At 35.9% G+C, this 20,466-nt stretch overlaps 1 protein-coding gene across 4 annotated transcripts in view; it reads left to right on the top strand.

Moving 5' to 3' along the window:
* The window catches only part of CEP162 (centrosomal protein 162), a 112,852-nt gene that overhangs the window by 13,803 nt on the left and 78,583 nt on the right, over positions 1–20,466 (top strand). For 3 of the 4 annotated variants that reach the window (XM_058734621.1, XM_058734620.1, XM_058734619.1), the window contains exons 4-8: positions 2,496–2,642; positions 2,973–3,156; positions 5,609–5,676; positions 12,421–12,536; positions 14,764–14,794. In XM_058734621.1, the coding sequence (XP_058590604.1) occupies positions 2,496–2,642; positions 2,973–3,156; positions 5,609–5,676; positions 12,421–12,536; positions 14,764–14,794 (546 nt within the window). Of the gene's footprint in view, positions 1–2,495; positions 2,643–2,972; positions 3,157–5,608; positions 5,677–12,420; positions 12,537–14,763; positions 14,795–20,466 lie in introns of those variants that run through there. The other variant, XM_058734622.1, reaches the window with a different exon arrangement.

Raw genomic sequence — 20,466 nt, 5'->3', positions numbered from 1 at the left:
ACTAGTCCTAGTCACATCTTTACAAATGGAAAACTACTCTCTGGCACCTGTGCTTTGGTATACATGCTATATAGGAAACTACCATTATCCATAAGGAACCCCAGACCATGTCTATTAACCTATGTTCAAACTATTTGTGGATCTTTAAGCACCATTTTGCAAACTTACAGGATTTCTGTATCCCTGCAGGAAAATTTGCCCTGTAGCTTTTGTTTTTTCCCCCTGCAGTTAAGCCCAGATTCCTTAATGTGACAGCTAAGGCTCGGTATCATCTGACTAGGACCCTCCTTTCTAGCTTTCTGTGCTCCAGTTATACTTACTCCCTATCTCCTGGAAACATCATTGACTATGCTCTGTGCATTAGCTCATGCTTGCTCACCACAAGGCTGCCTTTGCTCTCATCCTTCTTGTCCGGTAAAGCTTGACATTACCTCCTTCCAATCCTTTCCTAACTCTTCTAGATCCCTTTTCAACATAATTATTTTCTCCTTCGTTTTGATTTCAAAACATAGCAACAGCACTTACACATTGTGTTGGTAGTTATAACCCATAGGGCTACTCCTGAGGTTGTGACCTTTGTGAAGGCAGGAAACACTTCTTTTTGTTTGTATCCCCTGACCCTCAACAGTAAGTAATAAATGTGTTTGATAAATGAATGTTAGAGTGAATTTGATAGTCATTTCTCTGTTCTTAAAATTGTAAATAAGGAATTGCCTTACTGAAAAATACAGTGCATTTTTTCAGAAGTCCCCCAACCATGTAACAATGCTAAAGTTTGCATGCAAAGAATTCTTTTTTAGAATTTTCCCCCCATTGGTGCTTGGAAAGGATATTTATTATATGATGAAGTACTATTGGAATTGTTTACGAAGATTTGAGACTTAATTAGCATTAAAGTCTCTTTTCTAGAAAGTAATGAATTAGAGATAGAATGTGCATACTCATCCTAAAGGAAAAGAATAGGTCCTGGACCAACACTGGAATGTAACCTGGCAAAGTTATTAATTTTTAAAAAAGAATTTATCAGTCAGAAGTGGATTTGATTAGTAAAAGATGCAAATAAGGATACTTAAGCAGACTTTGACAATATCCGTTTGAACACAGAGGAGAGGGTTTTTCTACCCAAGGACATAACCTGGTCCCTGGTTCAATCACAAACATTTATTGAGTTCATGGTATATCATGCATACCAGACACTAGTATACAGACAGGGTATGAGTCCTGCCATCAAGAGTGTAGAAGCATCACAGCGGGGAGGTAAACAGCCTCAGGAGGAGAGGAATGCATTACCAAATTTGGATAGGCATCCGTAAACATCAACATTGAGCTACTTCAACCTTAGAATTTTTCTTTCAACTGCCATAAAGATAAATGTTCTGCCTAGAGGATGAAACAGTCTAATCCTTCTACAGGTTATACTCTTCACTGTGAATGATCGAATGGATCTTGGTTTTGGTTATTAGTTTCTTGTAAGCTCAGTTAGTCTGGTCATATCCCTGAGTCCAGCTTCAGAGCCAGGGTGAGACTCCGCAGACACCACAACAGCACCCCAACCCGTGGCATGCGCTTTTTCATTGGAAGTGTCTATAGATATGTCTTTTGATACTCTGCAACTGTAGAAGTTATTATTTGATGTATAAAACCATTATTTACACAGAGCCATGAGAAATAGATGCTGAATCCTTTCCAAGAGGACGCTAATTAAGATACTGAAGGCAGAATTTGTGACTTATTAAGACTTCCTTCTAAGCAAAAGTGGTATTCTAATCTTAATATTTATACCACACAATGTAATTATTTAACTTTTCCATATTTCAGGGTTTTTTTTACAAATGTATGCTATTATGATAAATGTTGATATTGCATAACTTTTTCAGTGTTTTCTAATGTTTTTGGAATAAAGAGCAAAACCCTACTTTGGGCTATGAGTACCAGCCTGGTCTGTCTGACCCATCGATCCTGCTCTGGGCTTATTTCCACCTGGACTCACCTTCACAATCTAGATCCAACCTTACTGACCTTTTTGTGTCTTCCAGTGTGGCCTGCCCCTCCTGTTGCTGACCCTTTCTTTGTACCTTTCCTTCTTCCTACTCAGAATGGTCTCCCCTTTCTCGTTCACCTAGTTGTTTCTTACTCTTCCTTCACATAAGGCAGAAGATATCCTTACAGTGGCATGGTATACTGTATTAAATAGTTGTGCTTTCAAGTAATTTTTAAAGTTTTGTTTCATTATGTATAAACTTTTGAAATTATTTCATAAGATACACTGCAAATAAATAGTACTGTAATTTTTCTTTGAATTTTATGTTTGATGGATTTTTATTAAATGGTGTTGGATTTTTATCAAATGGACCAGATTTATTTTGTAGCTACTATCCACAATATTAGTATAACAGAAAAAAAAGTTAGTGTAACAATATCACTGGGTAATACATTGTGGTCAGAACAGTTTTGTGAACACAAATATCCAACTGTATCTTAAATCCCACCCCTAGGACAGCTTGGAACAAATGTAAGCTTTGTGAAAGCTAAGAAGACTTCTCAGCCTATTATGGAAATAGAAGAGGAGTGTCCTGAAAGGATTCAGTTTCTTCAGAGCAGTGGAACCTCTATCTTAAGTATTGACAGCTTAGAAACAAATGGTAAGAAATATGAGGGATACAAATTGACAGGTTAATTACTATGCTTATAGTTAAAATTTTTATAAAAATTAAATTGTATCTTCTAGCCTTCTTTACTGAAGTGTGTAGACATACTTAATACCTTCCTGGAAGGTTTAGAATTATATCTCGAGAGAAACCTTACAATGTTACATATTGATTATGAATATAAATCTGTATTTGGTGGGTAAGAGATAAAGTATTTTTTAAATTTTTAAAGTTTTATTAAGGACATCAATAAATGCACCATTAAAATTAATTTTGTCAAAATTCTGCATGTTAATAAAAATATATTCATTCTTTTCCATTTAGAGATCATAGTTTCTGAACTCAATCATAGTGTTCTTGGATTGGGATTGGACACACTAGAGGAACAAGAGGAAAAGGAGCAATTTTTTGCCAGGCTTGAGGAAGGCTTAACATCTTCCATTGATTATTCAAGATTAAATAAGGAATTGGATTCTAATGACTCCACACAATTTAAAGCTTTACATAGGTAATATATATACAATATCAACTATGATTAAATGATTTTTATGTTTTTCCATATTTTTGGAAGGCTGGTATATGCATGGACTTAAATGGATAAACATTATAACAGGTACATGTTAAATCTTATTTTATCTCTTTTTTCTCTGTTCATTTTTTTTGGTCATGGTTTCTCTTATATATGAATGGAATATGTTAATTTGTGTTTGAGAGCCCACTCAGCATCCAGCTATGTGAAATGTCATGCCTGAGATGCTACTGAGACTAATGGCACACTGCAAAAAGACCTTACTAGGAAAGTAATTTATTATTATTTTTTTAAGTTTATTTATTTTGAGAGAGAGAGAAAGAGAGCGCATGCACATAAGCAGGAGAGGGGCAGAGAGAGAGGGAGAGAGCGGATCCCAAGCAGGCTCCACAGTGTCAGTGTGGAGCCTGATACGGGACTTGAACTCACGAACTGTGGAATCATGACCTGAGCTGAGATCAAGAGTCGGATGCTTAACAGACTGAGTCACCCAGATGCCCCACAAAAGTAATTTATTAAGCAATTTTCCACAGATAAGGTAAATAAGAAAGTTCAGGTAGCTGTTATAAACTCAGAGAAAATAGGGACAGAAAAGAAAGGAGGAACCAGGGAGTAAAAGATAGGTTTTGTTTCTGTCCTACCTTTGTGTGTGGTTGGCCCTGATGATTATCAGGAAACTTCATTTATCCTGGAAATCCTGCTAGCTGACTGAGCTGGTCATCTGTAAATAGAGCCGACCTTTGACTTTTTAAAATTATAAATGAAAGTCATATCACATCTTCAAGGTTTTAAGAACACCAACTATAATTAAGACTGAGGAAAATCATAACCTTTGGTTATTGGAGTACCTGGTCTTATGATGCTTAGTTTCTCACAGACCAGGGGTAAAGCAGTATAGTGACTGTCACGAACTGTATAGAGTTTGAGATTTTTACCCTACTTATAAACTAACAAATTAGCTGGTCAGTTTTATGGATGCTGAGTATAGACATGGTTTCCTGGGTCAGAAGCAAAGGACTTTATTTCTCACAACAAAAGTCCAGTCTACATCTCACATTTATTTGCCTCAGTTCCCCCATGCTCCACATGGCCTGCAGAGGCAACATGGAGAGTCCATAATGGCTCTCTGCACGGATGGTGGGTTGCTTTACAGGAAAAGATCACTGAGACTGGGGAATCTATTGCTTTTATAGTAAGAGGAAACAAGCCTGCTCCTTTTCTGGGAGGAGATACTGCCTCATCTCTCAAGGTTGCTTGATGTACACACAATCCTGGGAAATGACCTACGAATGAGGGGTTTGTGCCTTCCTTTCTTGGTGTACCCCACAAGAACATGCAAGGACACTCAGGGCCCGTGCTGATTGCCTCTCCCAACAGTGACAACACAGATTAAGCATACACAGGATCATTGGCCACAGGTTTTTGCACCTTTGCAATATTTCTTTAGCTTGTTTTATTTCTTAACATTATTCCTAACTACTGATATTTCTGTTCTAGAATAGGCCAGTTAGTGTGCTAAATAGCATTGAGTACACAATAGTGTTTGCTGCTGTTATTATTATTACTACAGTTTTATAGCTTCTTGGATTTGTTGATCTCACTAAAGAGAGGGTTCATGGACTGAAAAAAGTAGAAGGGAGTCCTTGCTTTGAAAGAAGACAGTATATGAACTAAAAGTATACTCAATTTATTTAAAACTTGCTCAAGTTCCTTTGTCACCTTGCTGAGATTTTATAGGTTTAGGCCTCGTATTCAGCCTCCATTTCATGATTAAATTGCTTGTTAACATGTAAATGCTGAACCTGGCATTCTTTTCCGGCCTCTATGTAGACTTCACTGGTTCTCATAACTTATAGTCAGTTTCTTTTTTTTTTTCTTTTGTTAAATGTTCACTTATTTTTGAGAGAGAGAGAGACAGACAGAGTGTGAGTGGGAAAGGGACAGAGAGAGAGGGAGACACAGAATCCGAAGTAGGCTCCAGACTCTGAGCTGTCAGCATGGAGCCCAACACGGGGCTCAAACCCACAAACCGCGAGATCATGACCTGAGGCGAAGTCGGATGCTTAACCAACTGAGCCACCCAGGCACCCCCGTGGTCAGTTTCTAATCTTTAGTTTATAAAGGATATCTGAGCCCTGAGACATGTAAAGGCACACATTTATGTGTAAAATTGTGTGTATTCGTGTATAAAGTTAAAAAATATGGCATTTTTTCTCTTTGTGTTAATTGATAGCAACAGTCTTAGGCTTTGAGGATTCTTTCTTTTCAAAACATTTTCTTTATAGCTCCTAAATTTTTAGTTTTTGATAGAATAAGAGTACTTGAGAAGAAAATATATGTTAGGGATTTTTAAAAAATATACATGAAAGATTGCATGGGAACCTATTATTAACATGTAATACTAAATTAGGTAATTTTTTTTTTTTTTTAGTAGTCAAGCTAATATAGAACTAACTGAAGGTAAACATGAGAATGAATCGAAACATGAAGAACTAGCAGGTAATTTTATTGGTTTTAAAATTTACAATATTTGTAAAGGTAGTATAACTTTTAATAAAGACATTGATAGAAAAATAATTAAAAGGAAAATGGTATCTTGGAAAGAGCTTTCTTTGAATGGGTAGAGTGAACTGCCTATGTTACAATCAATCTGAGCTACTAAGAAATTGTTGAAAGTGCACTATTGCCTCATTTGTTGGGAGTGGGTGGTGGACCAATTAGGAAGATAGAAAAAGGACCATGGGAATCTGTGGAGCCAGGACGAGTATCTCTAAAGCGTTGGCTCTTCAGGTATTTCTTTTTGTCCTATGACTTTTAATGTGTCTTTGTGTTTGTTTTTATATTTAAAATGATTTTCTCATAGATTGTATATAGCTGGATTTTACTTTTCTTTCTAATAATCTGACAGTTTCTGACTTCTGATTGAAATGTTTCTACCCTTTATAAAAGTAAATTCATTGGTATGGTTGTTTATTGTTCTGCCATTTGTTTGTTTTGTTGCTTTTGTCCTGTAGCCTGTTGGGTTAAGTACTGATAGCATTCCATTTTATCCCTTGTTTTGGCTTGTTAGTTACACTTCTTTGCTGTATTTTTTTTTTTTTTTTTAGTTTTTCTTTTAAATTTTTTAAAGTATTATTAATTTATTTTGAGAGAGACAGCGTGAGCAGGGGAGGGGTAGAGAGAGAGGGAGACGGAATCTCAAGCAGGTTCCACGCTGTCAGCTCAGAGCCCCACACAGGGCTCAAACTCACGAAACCATGAGATCATGACCTGAGCCGAAACTGAGAGTCGGACATTCAACCGACTGAGCCACCTAGGTGCCCATTTTCTTCTTAGTTTTTCTATGATTCACAGTGTGCATCTTTATCTTATTAAAGAAAGTACATTCAAATAACATTATACCACTTTATGTGAGTCTTAAAAACAGTAAACTCCCTCCCAACCTTTTTGGTATTTTTGTCATATATTTTTCTTCTATATGTTAAAACTCCATGATGCATTATTATTATTATTATTATTATTATTATTATTACTTGTAACTGTCTCTTTAAAAAATTTTTCAGGAAGTTAAAAAATTTATATACATGTAAAAACATTTATCCACTTAGTTATCATTCCTAGTTTTTTGTATTCTTTTGCATAGATTTGAGGATTTTAAATTTCTTATTTGAAATGGATTTTTAAAAATTAATTTTTAAATTGAAGTATAATTGATATGTAAGATATTATTTTCAGGCATACAACATAATTATTTGATACATTGTGAAATGATCACCATAGCAAGTCTAGTTAATATCTATCACTAGCGCAAAACATTTTTTTTCTTGAGATAAGAACTTTTAAGATTGATTATCTTAGCAACTTTCAAATACAGTTGAACCTTGCACAACATAGGGGTTAGGGATGCTGACCCCCTGCACAGTCAGAAATCTGTGTGTAACTTTTGGCTCCCTAGAAACTTTACTGTTAGCTTCCTGTTGATGGGAAGCCTTAATGAGAACCACAACAGTTGATTAACATATATTTTGTATGCTATGTGTATTATATACTGTATTTTTAAAGTTCGCTGGAGGAAAGAAAATGTTATTAAGAAAGTTGTAAGGAGGGCGCCTGGGTGGCGCAGTCGGTTAAGCGTCCGACTTCAGCCAGGTCACGATCTCGCGGTCCGTGAGTTCGAGCCCCGCGTCAGGCTCTGGGCTGATGGCTCGGAGCCTGGAGCCTGTTTCCGATTCTGTGTCTCCCTCTCTCTCTGCCCCTCCCCCGTTCATGCTCTGTCTCTCTCTGTCCCAAAAATAAAAATAAAAAACGTTGAAAAAAAAAAAAAATTTAAAAAAAAAAAAAAAGAAAGTTGTAAGGAAGAGAAAATACATTTACAGTACTGTACTGTACTGGAAAAATATCCTCATGTAAGTGGAGCCAGTTGTAGTTCAAACCCATGTTCAAGAGTCAGCTGTGGTAACTACCTAGTATTTTGAGTTTCTATGTAGTAATTTTTTTCAGCATGAAGAACCTGGGTCTACTAGGAAAAACTTCTAGAGTTTTGTTTTCTTTGATCACTTTAGCAATTTCATTTTGTCTTATGGTATTAGTTCTCATGAGAAATCAATGATAATTCCTATTATGATTAATGTATATTGGGTCTTTTTTTTTTTTTTTCAAGATTTTCTCTTTAGCCTGGTTTTGAAGCAGTTTGATAATGTATCTTGGTGTGCTGTTCTTGTATTTATCCTCTTTCGAGGTGGTTGAGCATCATTGATCTATGGATTTATACTTTTTTTTTTTAATTTTTTTTTTAGTGTTTATTTTTGATGGAGAGAGAGAGACACAGCATGAGTGGGGGAGGGGCAGAGAGAGAGGGAGACACAGAATCCAAAGCAGACTCCGGGCTCTGAGCTGTCAGCACAGAGCCCAACGTGGGGCTTGAACTCACAGACCTCGAGATCATGACCTGAGCTGAAGTCGGACACTCAGCTGACTGAGCCACCCAGGCACCCTTATGGATTTATACTTTCTATCATAATTTAAAAAAAATGTTTTGTCCATGGGGTGCCTGGATGGCTCCATTGGTTATGCATCTGGCTCTTGATTTCAGCTCAGGTCATGATCCAGGGTTGTGGGATCAAGCCTCATGTCCAGCTCTGCACTAAACATAGAGCTTGCTTGAGAATCTCTCTCTCTCTGTCTGTCTCTGTCTCTCTGTCTCTGTCTCTCTGTCTCTGTCTCTCTCCCTCTCCCTCTCTCCCTCTCCCTCTCTCCCTCTCTCCCTCTCCCCCTCTCCCCCTCTCCCTCTCCCTCTCTCCCTCTCCCTCTCTCCCTCTCCCTCTCCCTCCCTCCTCCCCCACTTTGTCTCTCTCTCTCTCTCTCTAAAATAAAAAAATAAAACATTTTTTAAATTGTTTTGCCCATTAATTCTTCAAATATTATTTCTGTCATCCCCTGCCCTCTGACTTTAATTATAATTATGTGAAATGACTAAATTTTGCCCCACAGGTAACTAAGACTTTCATTTTTTTAAAGTTTTTTTCCTGTCTGTTCTTCAGTTTTTATTACTGTGTCTTCAGGTTCATTGATTTTTTTCTTCTTTCTTTTGATCTTTTGTTAATTCATTGAATCTTATATTTTTTTTCTTTCAGTCTAGAAGTTCAATCTAAAAGTTTTGGGTCTTTTTAAAAAAATTTCTTCAGTATCTTTTCTCATGTTCATTTTTTCAAGTTCTTAGCATTAAACATATTCTGCTGATCCCAATGTTTGTGCATTTGTAGGTCTCTTTCTATTGACTGCTGCTTCTCCTAGTTACGGTCACATTTTCCTCCTTGTAAGTCTTAGTGATTTTTTTTATTGGGTGTTGGATATTGCAGACTTTTACATTGTTGAGTGTCTGCATTTTGTTTTCTTCTTATAAAGAGTGTCGAGCTTTGTTCTGGCAGATAACTGATTTTGCTAGCTTGATCCTTTCAAGGCTTTTCTTGTGCTTTATTAGAGGAAGTCTAGAGTAGACTTCCACAGTACAGTTTGACACTAGGAGTAAGGCACAGCCTTTTTGAGGTTCCTACTGAATGACCCTATTAAACAATGAGGATTTTTTCTACTTCAGCTGGGTAGAGCTCCAGAGTCTCACTACCCCTTGTGAGCTCTGTGAATTTTCCAGCCTGTAGCTTTTCAGTTGCTCAAACTATACAAATATGACTTAGTATTTAGGAAAGACTAAGGAGACCTCATGCAGATCTTTAGAGCTCTGTTTCTACATAGGTATTTCCTCTGTTACTGCCCTACAACTTCCGATTGCCCAGCTTTTCTGCTCTTATCTCTGTCACCTTAGCACAGTGAGACTGTCCTGATCTTCCCCTCCCTGCTTAACATTCATGAATGTATGTACCTTCAAGTTCCATAGGGCTCACCTCACTTGTTTTTCTTTTTTTAGGAATCATATTTTTGTGCTGCCAGTTGTCCAATGTCTGTAAAGAGTTGTTTCATATATTTAGTCCAATTTACTCATTGTTTACAAAGTTCTTGAAATCCAGGATAGTAGAGGAGAAAGTCCTGTAGGTTGCATCGTATTCAAATTAAAATTTTCAGGGAAATTTTCCCACAAAGAATGAAAATGACTACAAAATCTATCATTCAGATCTTATACATTGACTGTTATTTACTTTATCTGAATTTTAAAAAACTTCTTCTATTTATGCAAGTAATATTTTCAAAGTTGCTAAGTTAGGGAATATAATAATAGAAATAGTACCTTGAATGTATAACATCTTTGTCTCAAAAAGGTTAGAACACTACAAATGAATATTCTCATTGTTTTCCAAACAATATGGAAGAGCCTGCATATTATTATCTCTGGGATTTCTCATGTGAAAACCACCTTCTCAATGTGGTTTTACTCTTTCGTTTTTATATAAACTTAATTTGCCTTAATGTTTCTGAAATCTCTGATACGCTGTTTTATTTCCACTTATTTTTCATCTGTTGTCATCTCTGTATCTACCAATGATTTTTCCTTAGTTTACTCATGACAAATTCCTGGAGAAGGGATTGGTTATTTATATGTTATAGTATTTGCCTGTAGATGATTCAGTTACAAAATGCAACTAACAAAATGTAATTTTGAAAAATGCACATTAGCACTTTTTCCAATCCAAAATAGTATTTGGCCTTATTAACTTTTGATTCAGATTAAATGCAACACTAGCTATAATAATGCTAACAAAGATAATTATTACTAAATGTAATAGCTAACACTTTTAAATAGGGCATATGATATACCAGCCACTCTTCTAAACACTTTAACTCTTAATCTTCTCAGCGACCATTTGAGATAAGTGCTATTAGCATCCTCACTTTACAGATGGGGAAAATGAGGCAAAGAGGATTTGTGACCTGCCAATGATTCTAGACTATAAGTAGTAGAACCAGGAATTAAAGCCAAGCCTTCTGGCTCCTAAGACTTTATTTTTAAGTAACCTCTATACACAATGTGGGGCTTGAATTTACAACCCGGAGATTAAGAGTTGCATGTTTTACCAGCTTGAGCCAGCCAGGTGCCCCTCCTGGTTATGCTCTTAAGTGCTATGGTATACTATCTAAACTGTTTCGCATACTGCCTCTTTGTAGTCAAACAAACACTATTTTCCTTCTGTTGATTTCAAGTAGTTCTCAAATCCCACATAGTTGTTTAAGTTCATTGTCATACCCTCCCATATTTTCTTTCCCATGTAGAATATTAGAATTTTAATCATGTTATACTGGTTCTAGAATCTAGAAGTATGTCTAATACAAAGTAATTTCTTGATAGCTGTTTTGTGAATTATGTCTACTGATATTTAGAAAATAACTGTTTTGCACATTTAATTATGTCTGCTAATATTTAGAAAATCTCAGTGTTCTTTCTTATATGGGAGAGAAACAAAGGTCAGCTTCTCAGCCTCAGAATATAGATAATTGAGTAGTTAACCAACTAAGCTAGTTTATTTACCTCATGTACTATACCCACTTTGTATTCTTATGAACTAATAAAACAGAGATGTTTACCTTCAGAAACATCTCTGTTTAACTTCTAAGCCCTCTCAAATTCATTTCCAGATTTTCATTATTAATTAAACTCAAGTTTTCCTCTCCATTCTAAAAGACAGCCATTCCAGAAGCAGACTGTCTAGTACCTCATACAGTCTTTCATTCATCAGGCCATCTTGTTTCTGAATGTTATCTAATTTTTGAAATATAGTTAAGGTCATGTTTATTTCTGGAATGATGGTTTCCACTCTGAAAAGGTCACAGATCTCAGTCATTCCTTTAAGGGCAATAAACAAGTTAAAAATTGGGGAAGTGGGGCACCTGGATGGCTCAGTCAGTTAAGCATCTGATTTCAGCCCAGGTCATGATCTCACAGTTTGTGGGTTTGAACCCCGTGTCAGGCTCTGTGCTGACAGCTCAGAGCCTGGAACCTGCTTCAGATTCTGTGTCTCCCTGTCTCTGCTCCTCCCCCACTCATATTCTTTCTTTCTCTCTCTCTCTCAAAAATAAATAAACGTTAAAAAAATTGTTTTTAATTGGTGAAGAAATCCTGGCCAGATAGTCCCTTCCACACCTTCTCCAGAAGTAGTCTAATGGCATCATGTTAAGATGGACACACCTTTCCCTTCTGGTGTAACATAACTGAGATATGATTTGGGACATTAGCTGAGAAGTGCCCAAGATTGGGAAATGTTAGGTCGTGTAGAGCCAGTATTTACCCAAGGGAAGGGCTAGAGATAGACCTTTCATAGGTACTGTTTCAGGCTTACATTGGAAATAACCTACACAGACAAAAAAAAAAAAAAAAAAAAATCAAAAAAATAAGCAAATTTAACAATTGTGTTTAACAACATCAAGGTTTCAAAAAAGCACTGCCTTTTATAAGTAGGGTATTTGAGACTTTGTCTTTAGTGTTAAAGTTTGTTTTAAAGATAAAAAAATTTTTGGACAGTTCTAGACATTTTTAGTCTGTTAATAATTTAAAAGATTAAAATTTAAAACTCTTATAACTATTTGAAAGTACAAGATGACAAAATAAACTTAAGTCTACGGATTGAATTCTGATTAAATCTTTGCAAAAAAAAAATGTTCTCTAAAGATATCTTTATGTAAATATTTCAGCAAATTATTCTTATGCAGTCTCCTTTCTTTGGAACTCAGCAGTCTTTTATTGGAATATGACTTTTTTAACAGTGTGATTCTTGTATCTTTTTAAATTATTTTCTTCAGAAAATTACAGTGATGATTTTGAAGACGAGGAGGATATTGATGCACCTTTGACCACTAAAGAAGAGACTAATTCCAAAGAAAATCCCAAATCTGAAAAAATACATGTACCCAAACAGGTGATACATCAATTATATATTTGACAGTTTTGAAATTTCTTTCATCACCTTAGCTGACTGTCACTATATGGAGAGCTCAAAATACAAAGTTCTTTATTGTCTTTCTCATTGTTGTAAAGCTATAGGTCTCTTAACACTCAGACATTTTCTTAATTCAGGATGTCAATTGTAATAAATTTGGCAATTGATTTTCTTTCTTTTTTTAAAACTTTTTAACATTATTTATTTTTGAGAGACAAAGAGAGACAAAACATGAGCAGGGGAGGGACAGAGAGAGAGAAGGAGACACAGAATTTGAAGCAGGCTCTAGGCTCTGAGCTGTCAGCACAGAGCCCGATGCAGGGCTTGAACCCACAAACTGCGAGATCATGACCTGAGCCAAAGTCAGATGCTCAACTGACTGAGCCACCCAGGTGCCCCTGGCAATTGATTTTCTAGAGGATCTCTTTTGGCAAGTAATTTCCTTAAGCTTTAAAAATTAAAATTTTAATTGAAATCTCAAATCTAATTTTTAAACAGGTATATTAAGCTACACTTTCTTTGGTAGATCTTGTCCTTATGAAATACAAAAAACATCCCTCCTCAGTATTTATGCTAGTAGTGACATTACTGTCTGAAACTTATTAGACTAAGATCATGAATTAATTCATTACTTCATTCATATTCAGTGTTGCTATACTTCAGATCTCTTCTTAGTTCTTAGCAAGATTGGCTAAGGGTATTACTACATAATGTCTGCCATATAGAACTCTCTGAAGCTACCTATATTAACAAGTAGGATAATTACTATTTGTTATGTTAGTCTTTTTTTTTTTTTTTTTAAACGTTTATTTATTTTTGACACAGAGACAGAGCATGAATGGGGGAGGGTCAAAGAGAGAGAGGGAGACACAGAATCTGAAACAGGCTCCAGTCAGGCTCTGAGCTGTCAGCATAGAGCCCGACATGGGCTCGAACTCACGAACCGCGAGTTCATGACCTGAGCCGAAGTTGGACGCCCAACCGACTGAGCCACCCAGGCGCCCCATTATGTTAGTCTTGATCTATATAGTCAGGTCTCTTTGGGGACTGCATGTTAGGATGCATTTAAACATGTGTGATGTTTTAAACATGTGTGAAACCATAGACTGTCTAAACAGAAGCAAGAAATACTTCCCAGGTATCAATAGATACTCTCATTTTAAATATACCTGGTGCTTTGTCACTAGTTGTCTCTATATCACTCAGTTTAGTGGGGAAAATAAGACCTTTAGAAATACATGAAGATTAATGTGATCTGCTGGCTTTCCTTAGAAGCTTACTAGCATTTATATTTGGAATATGGCAATTTAAATATTTTATGAAAAATAAGTCAGTAGAAGACACAGTGGTTTGATATATTAAGGAAATATAGGGGTGCCTGGGTGGCTCATTCAGTTGAGCATCCGACTCTTGGATTTGGCTCAGGTCGTGATCCCAGGGTTGTGGGATTGAACCCCACGTCAGGCTCCATGCTGAGGGTGGAGCAGGCTTGAGATTCCCTCTCTCTGTCTGCCCCCTCCCCTGCTCAGGCATGCACTCTCTCTCTCTTTTAAAAAAAAAAAAAAAGAGAAAAAGAAAAGAAAATATAGGCCTGCATAAAAATGTGTCAGTGTAGAAGGAATTAAAGCTCTGTTATTATGGAATAATCAATCCTACATGTTGCCTATCCAAGTGGAGAACGTAGGTGACACTAATTATAAAACTTATTCTAACGGAACTTATAATTTTGATAAATTTCAATTATCTTGCCATTTGGTGGCCCTGCCTCTTTGAAAATTTTGTCTCTCAAAATGTAACTGAAACAGACTACAAACTATAGTTGATCATTAATTTTGAAAAGAAGAGAAAAGTGATTGATGATGTTATAGCAAGAATCTTATATAAAGTATCCATGTTATCTTGGAGTTCAAAAAATAGAATTTCTAAGCAAGGTGAATGAGCAGATGGCATCAAGATTCTTTAAACAAGGCTTATAAAGGCCTAAATTAATTGGTAATTGCTACAGTCCTGAAGTTCTTTCATAGCTATGTTCTCTAGTCTTGTAAAATTATTAGTGAATGGGAGTAATAAAAGAAATCTGGAAGATACATTTCTTTCTCATGATGGAGTAAAACACTGGTTTTCAAATTTTGCTACTATTTGCATTGTGGTCATTTTATATAATTTTGGTTTCAAATAATATGATTATTTTCTTCTTTTAATTAAGGAAGAAGAGAAAACTGGCATGCTGGCTAACGGTAAATATTACATATTCACATATTTAGATAGCAAAAATTGGTCTATTCAGAATAGTATCAAAATAATTCTGCACAAATTGCTATCTGTCTTTTGTTTTTAAATATCTTTAATGAATTAAAGTCCAATTTTCTCAATGATAGGTCCCTTATGCTTGTCTTGAATCCTTCCTGTTATATGTAAGAATATATTATTTTTCTAAACACTAGGAGCAGATGGCATTATGGGTAAATTCTACCAAATATTCAAAGATGAATTCATATCAATTCTTCTTAGAATCTTCCAAAAAAAATGGAAGAGGGAATTCTTCCAAACTCATTCTATGAGGCTAGCATTACCCTGATAACTAAAACCAGACAAAGACACCTCAAAAAAAGAAAACCACAAGAAAGCAATCCCATTTACAATACCATGAAAAAGAATAAAATATTTGGGAATAAACTAACCAAGAAGGTGAAAGAGGTGTACACTTAAAACTATAAAACATTGATGAAAGAAATTAAAGAACACACAAATAAATGAAAAGATACTCTGTGTTCATTGATTAGAAGAATTAATGTTAAAATGTCTGTATTACCTAAAGTGATCTGCAGATCCAATGCAATCCATATCAAATTCAAATGGCATTTTTCACAGAAATAGGAAAAATAATCCTAAAATTTACATGGAACCAAAAAAGACCCCAAATAGCCAAAGCAATCTTGAGAAAAAAGAATAAAGCTGGAGGTATCACACTTCCTGATTTCAAATACATTACAAAGCTACAATAATCAAAATAGTATGGTATTAGCATAAAAAAACCACATAGATCAATGGAATAGTAATCAAAATAGTATGGTATTGACATTTTAGAAAGACTCATAGATCAACGGAAAGTCCAGAAATAAATACATGCATATATGGTCAATTAGTTAGTGGTACAAAGAATACACAGTGAGAAAAGGAATAGTTCTTCAGTAAATAGTGTTTGGAAAGCTGGATAGCCACATGCAAAAGATAAAACTTGACCCTGTCTTACCCCATACACAAAATTGAACTCAATGGATTGAACACTTGAACATAAGACCTAAAACTGTAAAACCCATAGAAGAAAACATGGGATAAGCTCTTTGATACTGGTCTTGGCAACAGTTTTTTAGATTTCATACCAAAAGCAGAAATAAATGAGGTTGATTGCATCAAACTAAAAAGCTTCTGCACAGCAAGGGAAACCATGAACAATATGAAAAAGCATTCTGTGGAATGGGAGAAAGTATTTGCAAACTACATATCCAATACAGGGTTAATATTCAAAACATACAAGGAACTCATACAAATTAATAGCCAAAAAATGGCCAACAGGCACATAAAAAGATGCTTAACTTCACTAATTATCAGGGAAATGCCATTAAAAACCACAGTGAGGGACAACTGGGTGGCTCAGTTGGTTAAGTGTCTGACTTCAGCTCAAGTCATGATCTCATGGTTCGTAAGTTCAAGCCCTGCGTTGGGCTCTGTGCTGACAACTCAGAGTCTGGGGTCTGCTTTGGATTCTGTGTCTGCTTCTCTCTCTGGCCTCCCCTGCTCGCTCTCTGTCTCTCTCTCTCAAAAATAAATGAACATTAAAAAAATTAAAAGAAAAAAACACAGATATTACATCATGCTTGTCAGGATGACAGTTTTCAAAATGATTAGAGATAACAAATGCTGACTAGGATGTGGAGAAAAGGGAACTCTTGTTTGCTGTTGGTGAGAATGTAAACTGGTATAACCACTACAGGAAACAGTATGAAGACTCCTCAGAAAATTAAAAATAGAACTATTACGTGATCCAAAGTCCCACTTCTGGATATATATCCAAATAAAACAAAATTATTATCTCAAAGAGATATCTATAGTCCCCTGTTCTTTGCAGCATTATTTATAATAGCCAAGTATGGAAACAAGCTAAATGTCTGTCAGTGGATGAATGAAAATGTGACACATATATACTAATGAAATGTTGAGTCCTAAAGGAAATTCTGTTATTTGCAACAATATGTATCACTTGGCTATATTAAATAGCAAGACAAAGGTGAATATTGCATGGTATCACTTACAGATAGAGTTTAAAAATAAAAGATGAACCCAGAAACAGTAGAATGAGGTTGCTAGGAGCTGAGGGGTGGGGAAAATGAGGAGAGATTAATAAAGTATAAACTTTCAGTTACAAGATTAAAAAAAAAAGTCTGAGAAAAAAAAAGTCTGAGAATCTATATAACATAAGTACAATTGTGTTTGTTATATAATTAAAATTTGCTAAGAGAGTAGAACTTAGCTGTTCTCACCAAAAAGGTGATGCATGCCTTAATTAACTCAGTTGTAAGAATCCCTTCACAATTTACATAAATCATCACATTTTCCACATTAAATATATTACAGCTTTGTTTTTCAGTTATACCTCAATAAAGCCAAAGAGGGGAATAAAAAGATGGTTAATTAACAATAGAAAGTGTAATTTACAGAGTCTCAACCAGTGGTTATGTTGGTATATGTTTAACAGCTATATTCTGGAAGAAAAGACAAAAGCCTGTTTTGGACAGCCTGCTTGTGTTTATGGTGTGAACACTTACATCATAGATGATTTTAAGACATCAATAGGAATATGCAAATCAGTCAATATGTTAAAACACATTAACAAAATGAAAGAAAACACATTGCTCCACCCATGTCATTGCAAATGATAAGAGAGTATTATGCTAAGCGAGATAAGTCCGAGAAGGACAGATACCGCATGATTTCACTCCTATGTGGAATTTAAGAAACAAATGAACAAAGGGGGGGGGGGGGGGCGGGCGGGGAAGAGAGAGGGAGGTAAACCAAGAAACAGACCCTTAACTATAGAGAACAAACTGATGGTTACCAGTTTGTTGGGGGGATGGGTTAAATAGCTGATAGGGATTAAGGAATGCATTTGTTTGATGAGTTGTATGGAAGCATTGAACTTCAACATTCACTGTATTGTACAACTGAAACTAATATTATGTTGTATGTTAACTAACTGGAATTTAAATAAAAACTAAAACAATAAAAACCCTGGAGCATCTTACACACAAAAAAATCCATTTGACAGAGTTCAACATCCATTCATGATTAAAACTCTTAACAAAATAGAAATTACACAATAAAGGCCATGTGTGAAAACTCTGTAGCTAACATTTTAATCAAAGGTGAAAAACTGAAAACTTTCTCTTTAAGGTTCAGTATAAGGCGAAGATTCCTCCTCTTCACACTTCTGTTCAGCATTATACTAGAAGTTCTAGTCACGGCAGACAAGAAAAAGAAATAAAAGGCATCCAAATCAGAAAGGAAGAAGTAAAATTGTATTTATTTGCAGATGGCATGATCACATACATAGGAAACCCTAAAGACAACTGGCAGAATTAATGAATTAAGTTTCCAGATTAAAAAAAATCAACATACAAAACTTAATGTTGTTTTTATAAACAAAAAACAGAATAAAAAACTTAGGAATAAATTTAATCAAAGAAGTGAAAGATTTTTACAGTGAAAATTAGAAAACATGAAGAAGACATAGATAAATGGAAAGACATCCTGTGCTCATGGATTGGGAGAATTAATACTATTAAAATGTCCTGACTGCCTAAAGTGATATACAAGTCTACGAGGTAATCCCTATCAAAATCCCAATAGCGTTCCCTATAGAAATAGAAAACAATTTTAAAATTCATAGGGAACCACGAAAGACTCCAAATAGTCAAAGCAAGCTTGAGAAAGAGCAATGCTTAGAGGCATCATCCTCCCTGATTTCAAAATATATTACAAAACCATGGTAATCAGAACAGTATGTTATTGGCAGAAAAGCAGACCTATAAAACCATTGCAACAGAATAGAGCCTAGAAATAAATACACACATCTGTAGTCAACTGATCTATGACTGACCTACAAGAAGAAGGCCAAGAATGTACAATGAAGAAAGGATAGTCTCTTTAATACAGGCATACCTCATTTTATTGCTCTTTGCTTTATTGTGCTTCACAGATACTATGCAGCGTGGCAACACTGCGTCAAGCAAGCCAATATATCAGTGCCATATTTCCAACAGCATTTGCTCACTTCGTGTTTCTGTGTCAAATTTTTGTAATTTTTGGAGTTTTTCAAACTTTTTCATTATTATATTTGTTATAGCAATCTGTAACTAGTGATCTTTGATGTTACTTTTGTAATTGTTTTGGGGCACCATGAACCATGCCCATGTAATATGGCAAACTTAATCTATAGATGTTGTGTTCTGATTGCTCCACTGACTGACTGGCTCTTACCCCATCTCTCTACCTCTCTTCAGCATTCCCTATTACCTGAGACCAACAATATTGAATTTAGGCCAGTTAAGAATCCTATAGTGGTTCTAAATGTTTTAAGTAAAAGGAAGAATCAGATGTCTCTCCCTTTATTTTTTAAAAATTGTTTTAAGTTTTATTTTGAAAGACACCAAGACAGCACAAGTGGGGGAGGGGCGGAGAGAGAAGAGACAGAATCCCAAGCAGGCTCCGTGCTGCCAGCACGAAGCCTGATGTGGGGCCCGAACTCACAAAACCATGAGGCCATGACCTGAGCCAAAACCAAGAGTCAGATGCTTAACTGCATGAGCCACCCCGGCACCCCACACGTCTCTCACTTTAAATCTGAGGCTAGAAATGATTAAGCTCAACGAGGAAGGCATGTCAAAAATCGAGATAGGCCATGATACACTTGATCATCCAAGAGTTCTGATAGAGGTATGAGATTCATGTTATTCCCATGCCCGTGTTTCATAACACAACATCCATTCTACAGCCCATGTATCAAAGAGTAATTTTGATGTTTAAGTCTTACTTAAAAATTACATTTCATAAAACTATAGTTGGGCTACTTAGTGATTCCTCTGACGGATCTGGGCAAAGTAAATTGAAACCTTCTGGAAAGGATTCACCATTCCGGATGTCATTAAGAACATTAAGGATTCATGACTTAGAGGAAGAATGTTCCCAACATATAACAGGAGTTTGGAAGAAGTTGATTCCAACCCTTGTGGATGACTTGGAGTGGTTCACAATTTCAGTGGAGGAAGTTAAGTGCAAATGTGGCGGAAGCAGCAAGAAAATAAGAATTAGAAGTGGAGCCTGAATGTGTGACTGAATTGTTGAAACCTTAGGGTCAAACTTGAAGGGATGAGGAAAAGTAGATTCTTGAGATAGAATCTCATCCTGCTGAAGATGCTGTGAAGTTTGTTGAAATGACGGCACAGGATCTAGAATATTACATAAGCCTCATTGATAAAGGGGCAGCAGGGTTTGAGAAGATCAACTCCAATTTTGAAAGTTCTGTGGGTAAAGAAGTTCTCTATGCTACAGAGAAATCATTCGTGAAAGGAAGAGTCAATGTGTCAAACTTCACTGTCAAACTTCACTGTCGTCTTGCTTTAAGGAAGTACCACAGCCACCCCCACCTTTAGCAACCACTCCTGATCGATCAGCAGCCATCAAGACTGAAAGACCCTCCACCAGCAAAAAGATTACAACTTGCTAAAAGCTCAGAGCTTTACCAACCTTTCTAAAACAATAAAGGCTCAGAGCCTGGAGCCTGCTTCAGATTCTGTGTCTCCCTCTCTGTCTCTGCCCCTGCCCCGCTCATGCTTGCTCGCTCGCTCTCTCT

This window comes from Neofelis nebulosa, chromosome 6, assembly GCF_028018385.1.
Source record: "Neofelis nebulosa isolate mNeoNeb1 chromosome 6, mNeoNeb1.pri, whole genome shotgun sequence".
Classification (NCBI taxonomy): Eukaryota; Metazoa; Chordata; class Mammalia; order Carnivora; family Felidae; genus Neofelis; species Neofelis nebulosa.
Note: the sequence above shows the minus strand (reverse complement) of the source record. Positions and strands in the feature narration are given on the sequence as shown.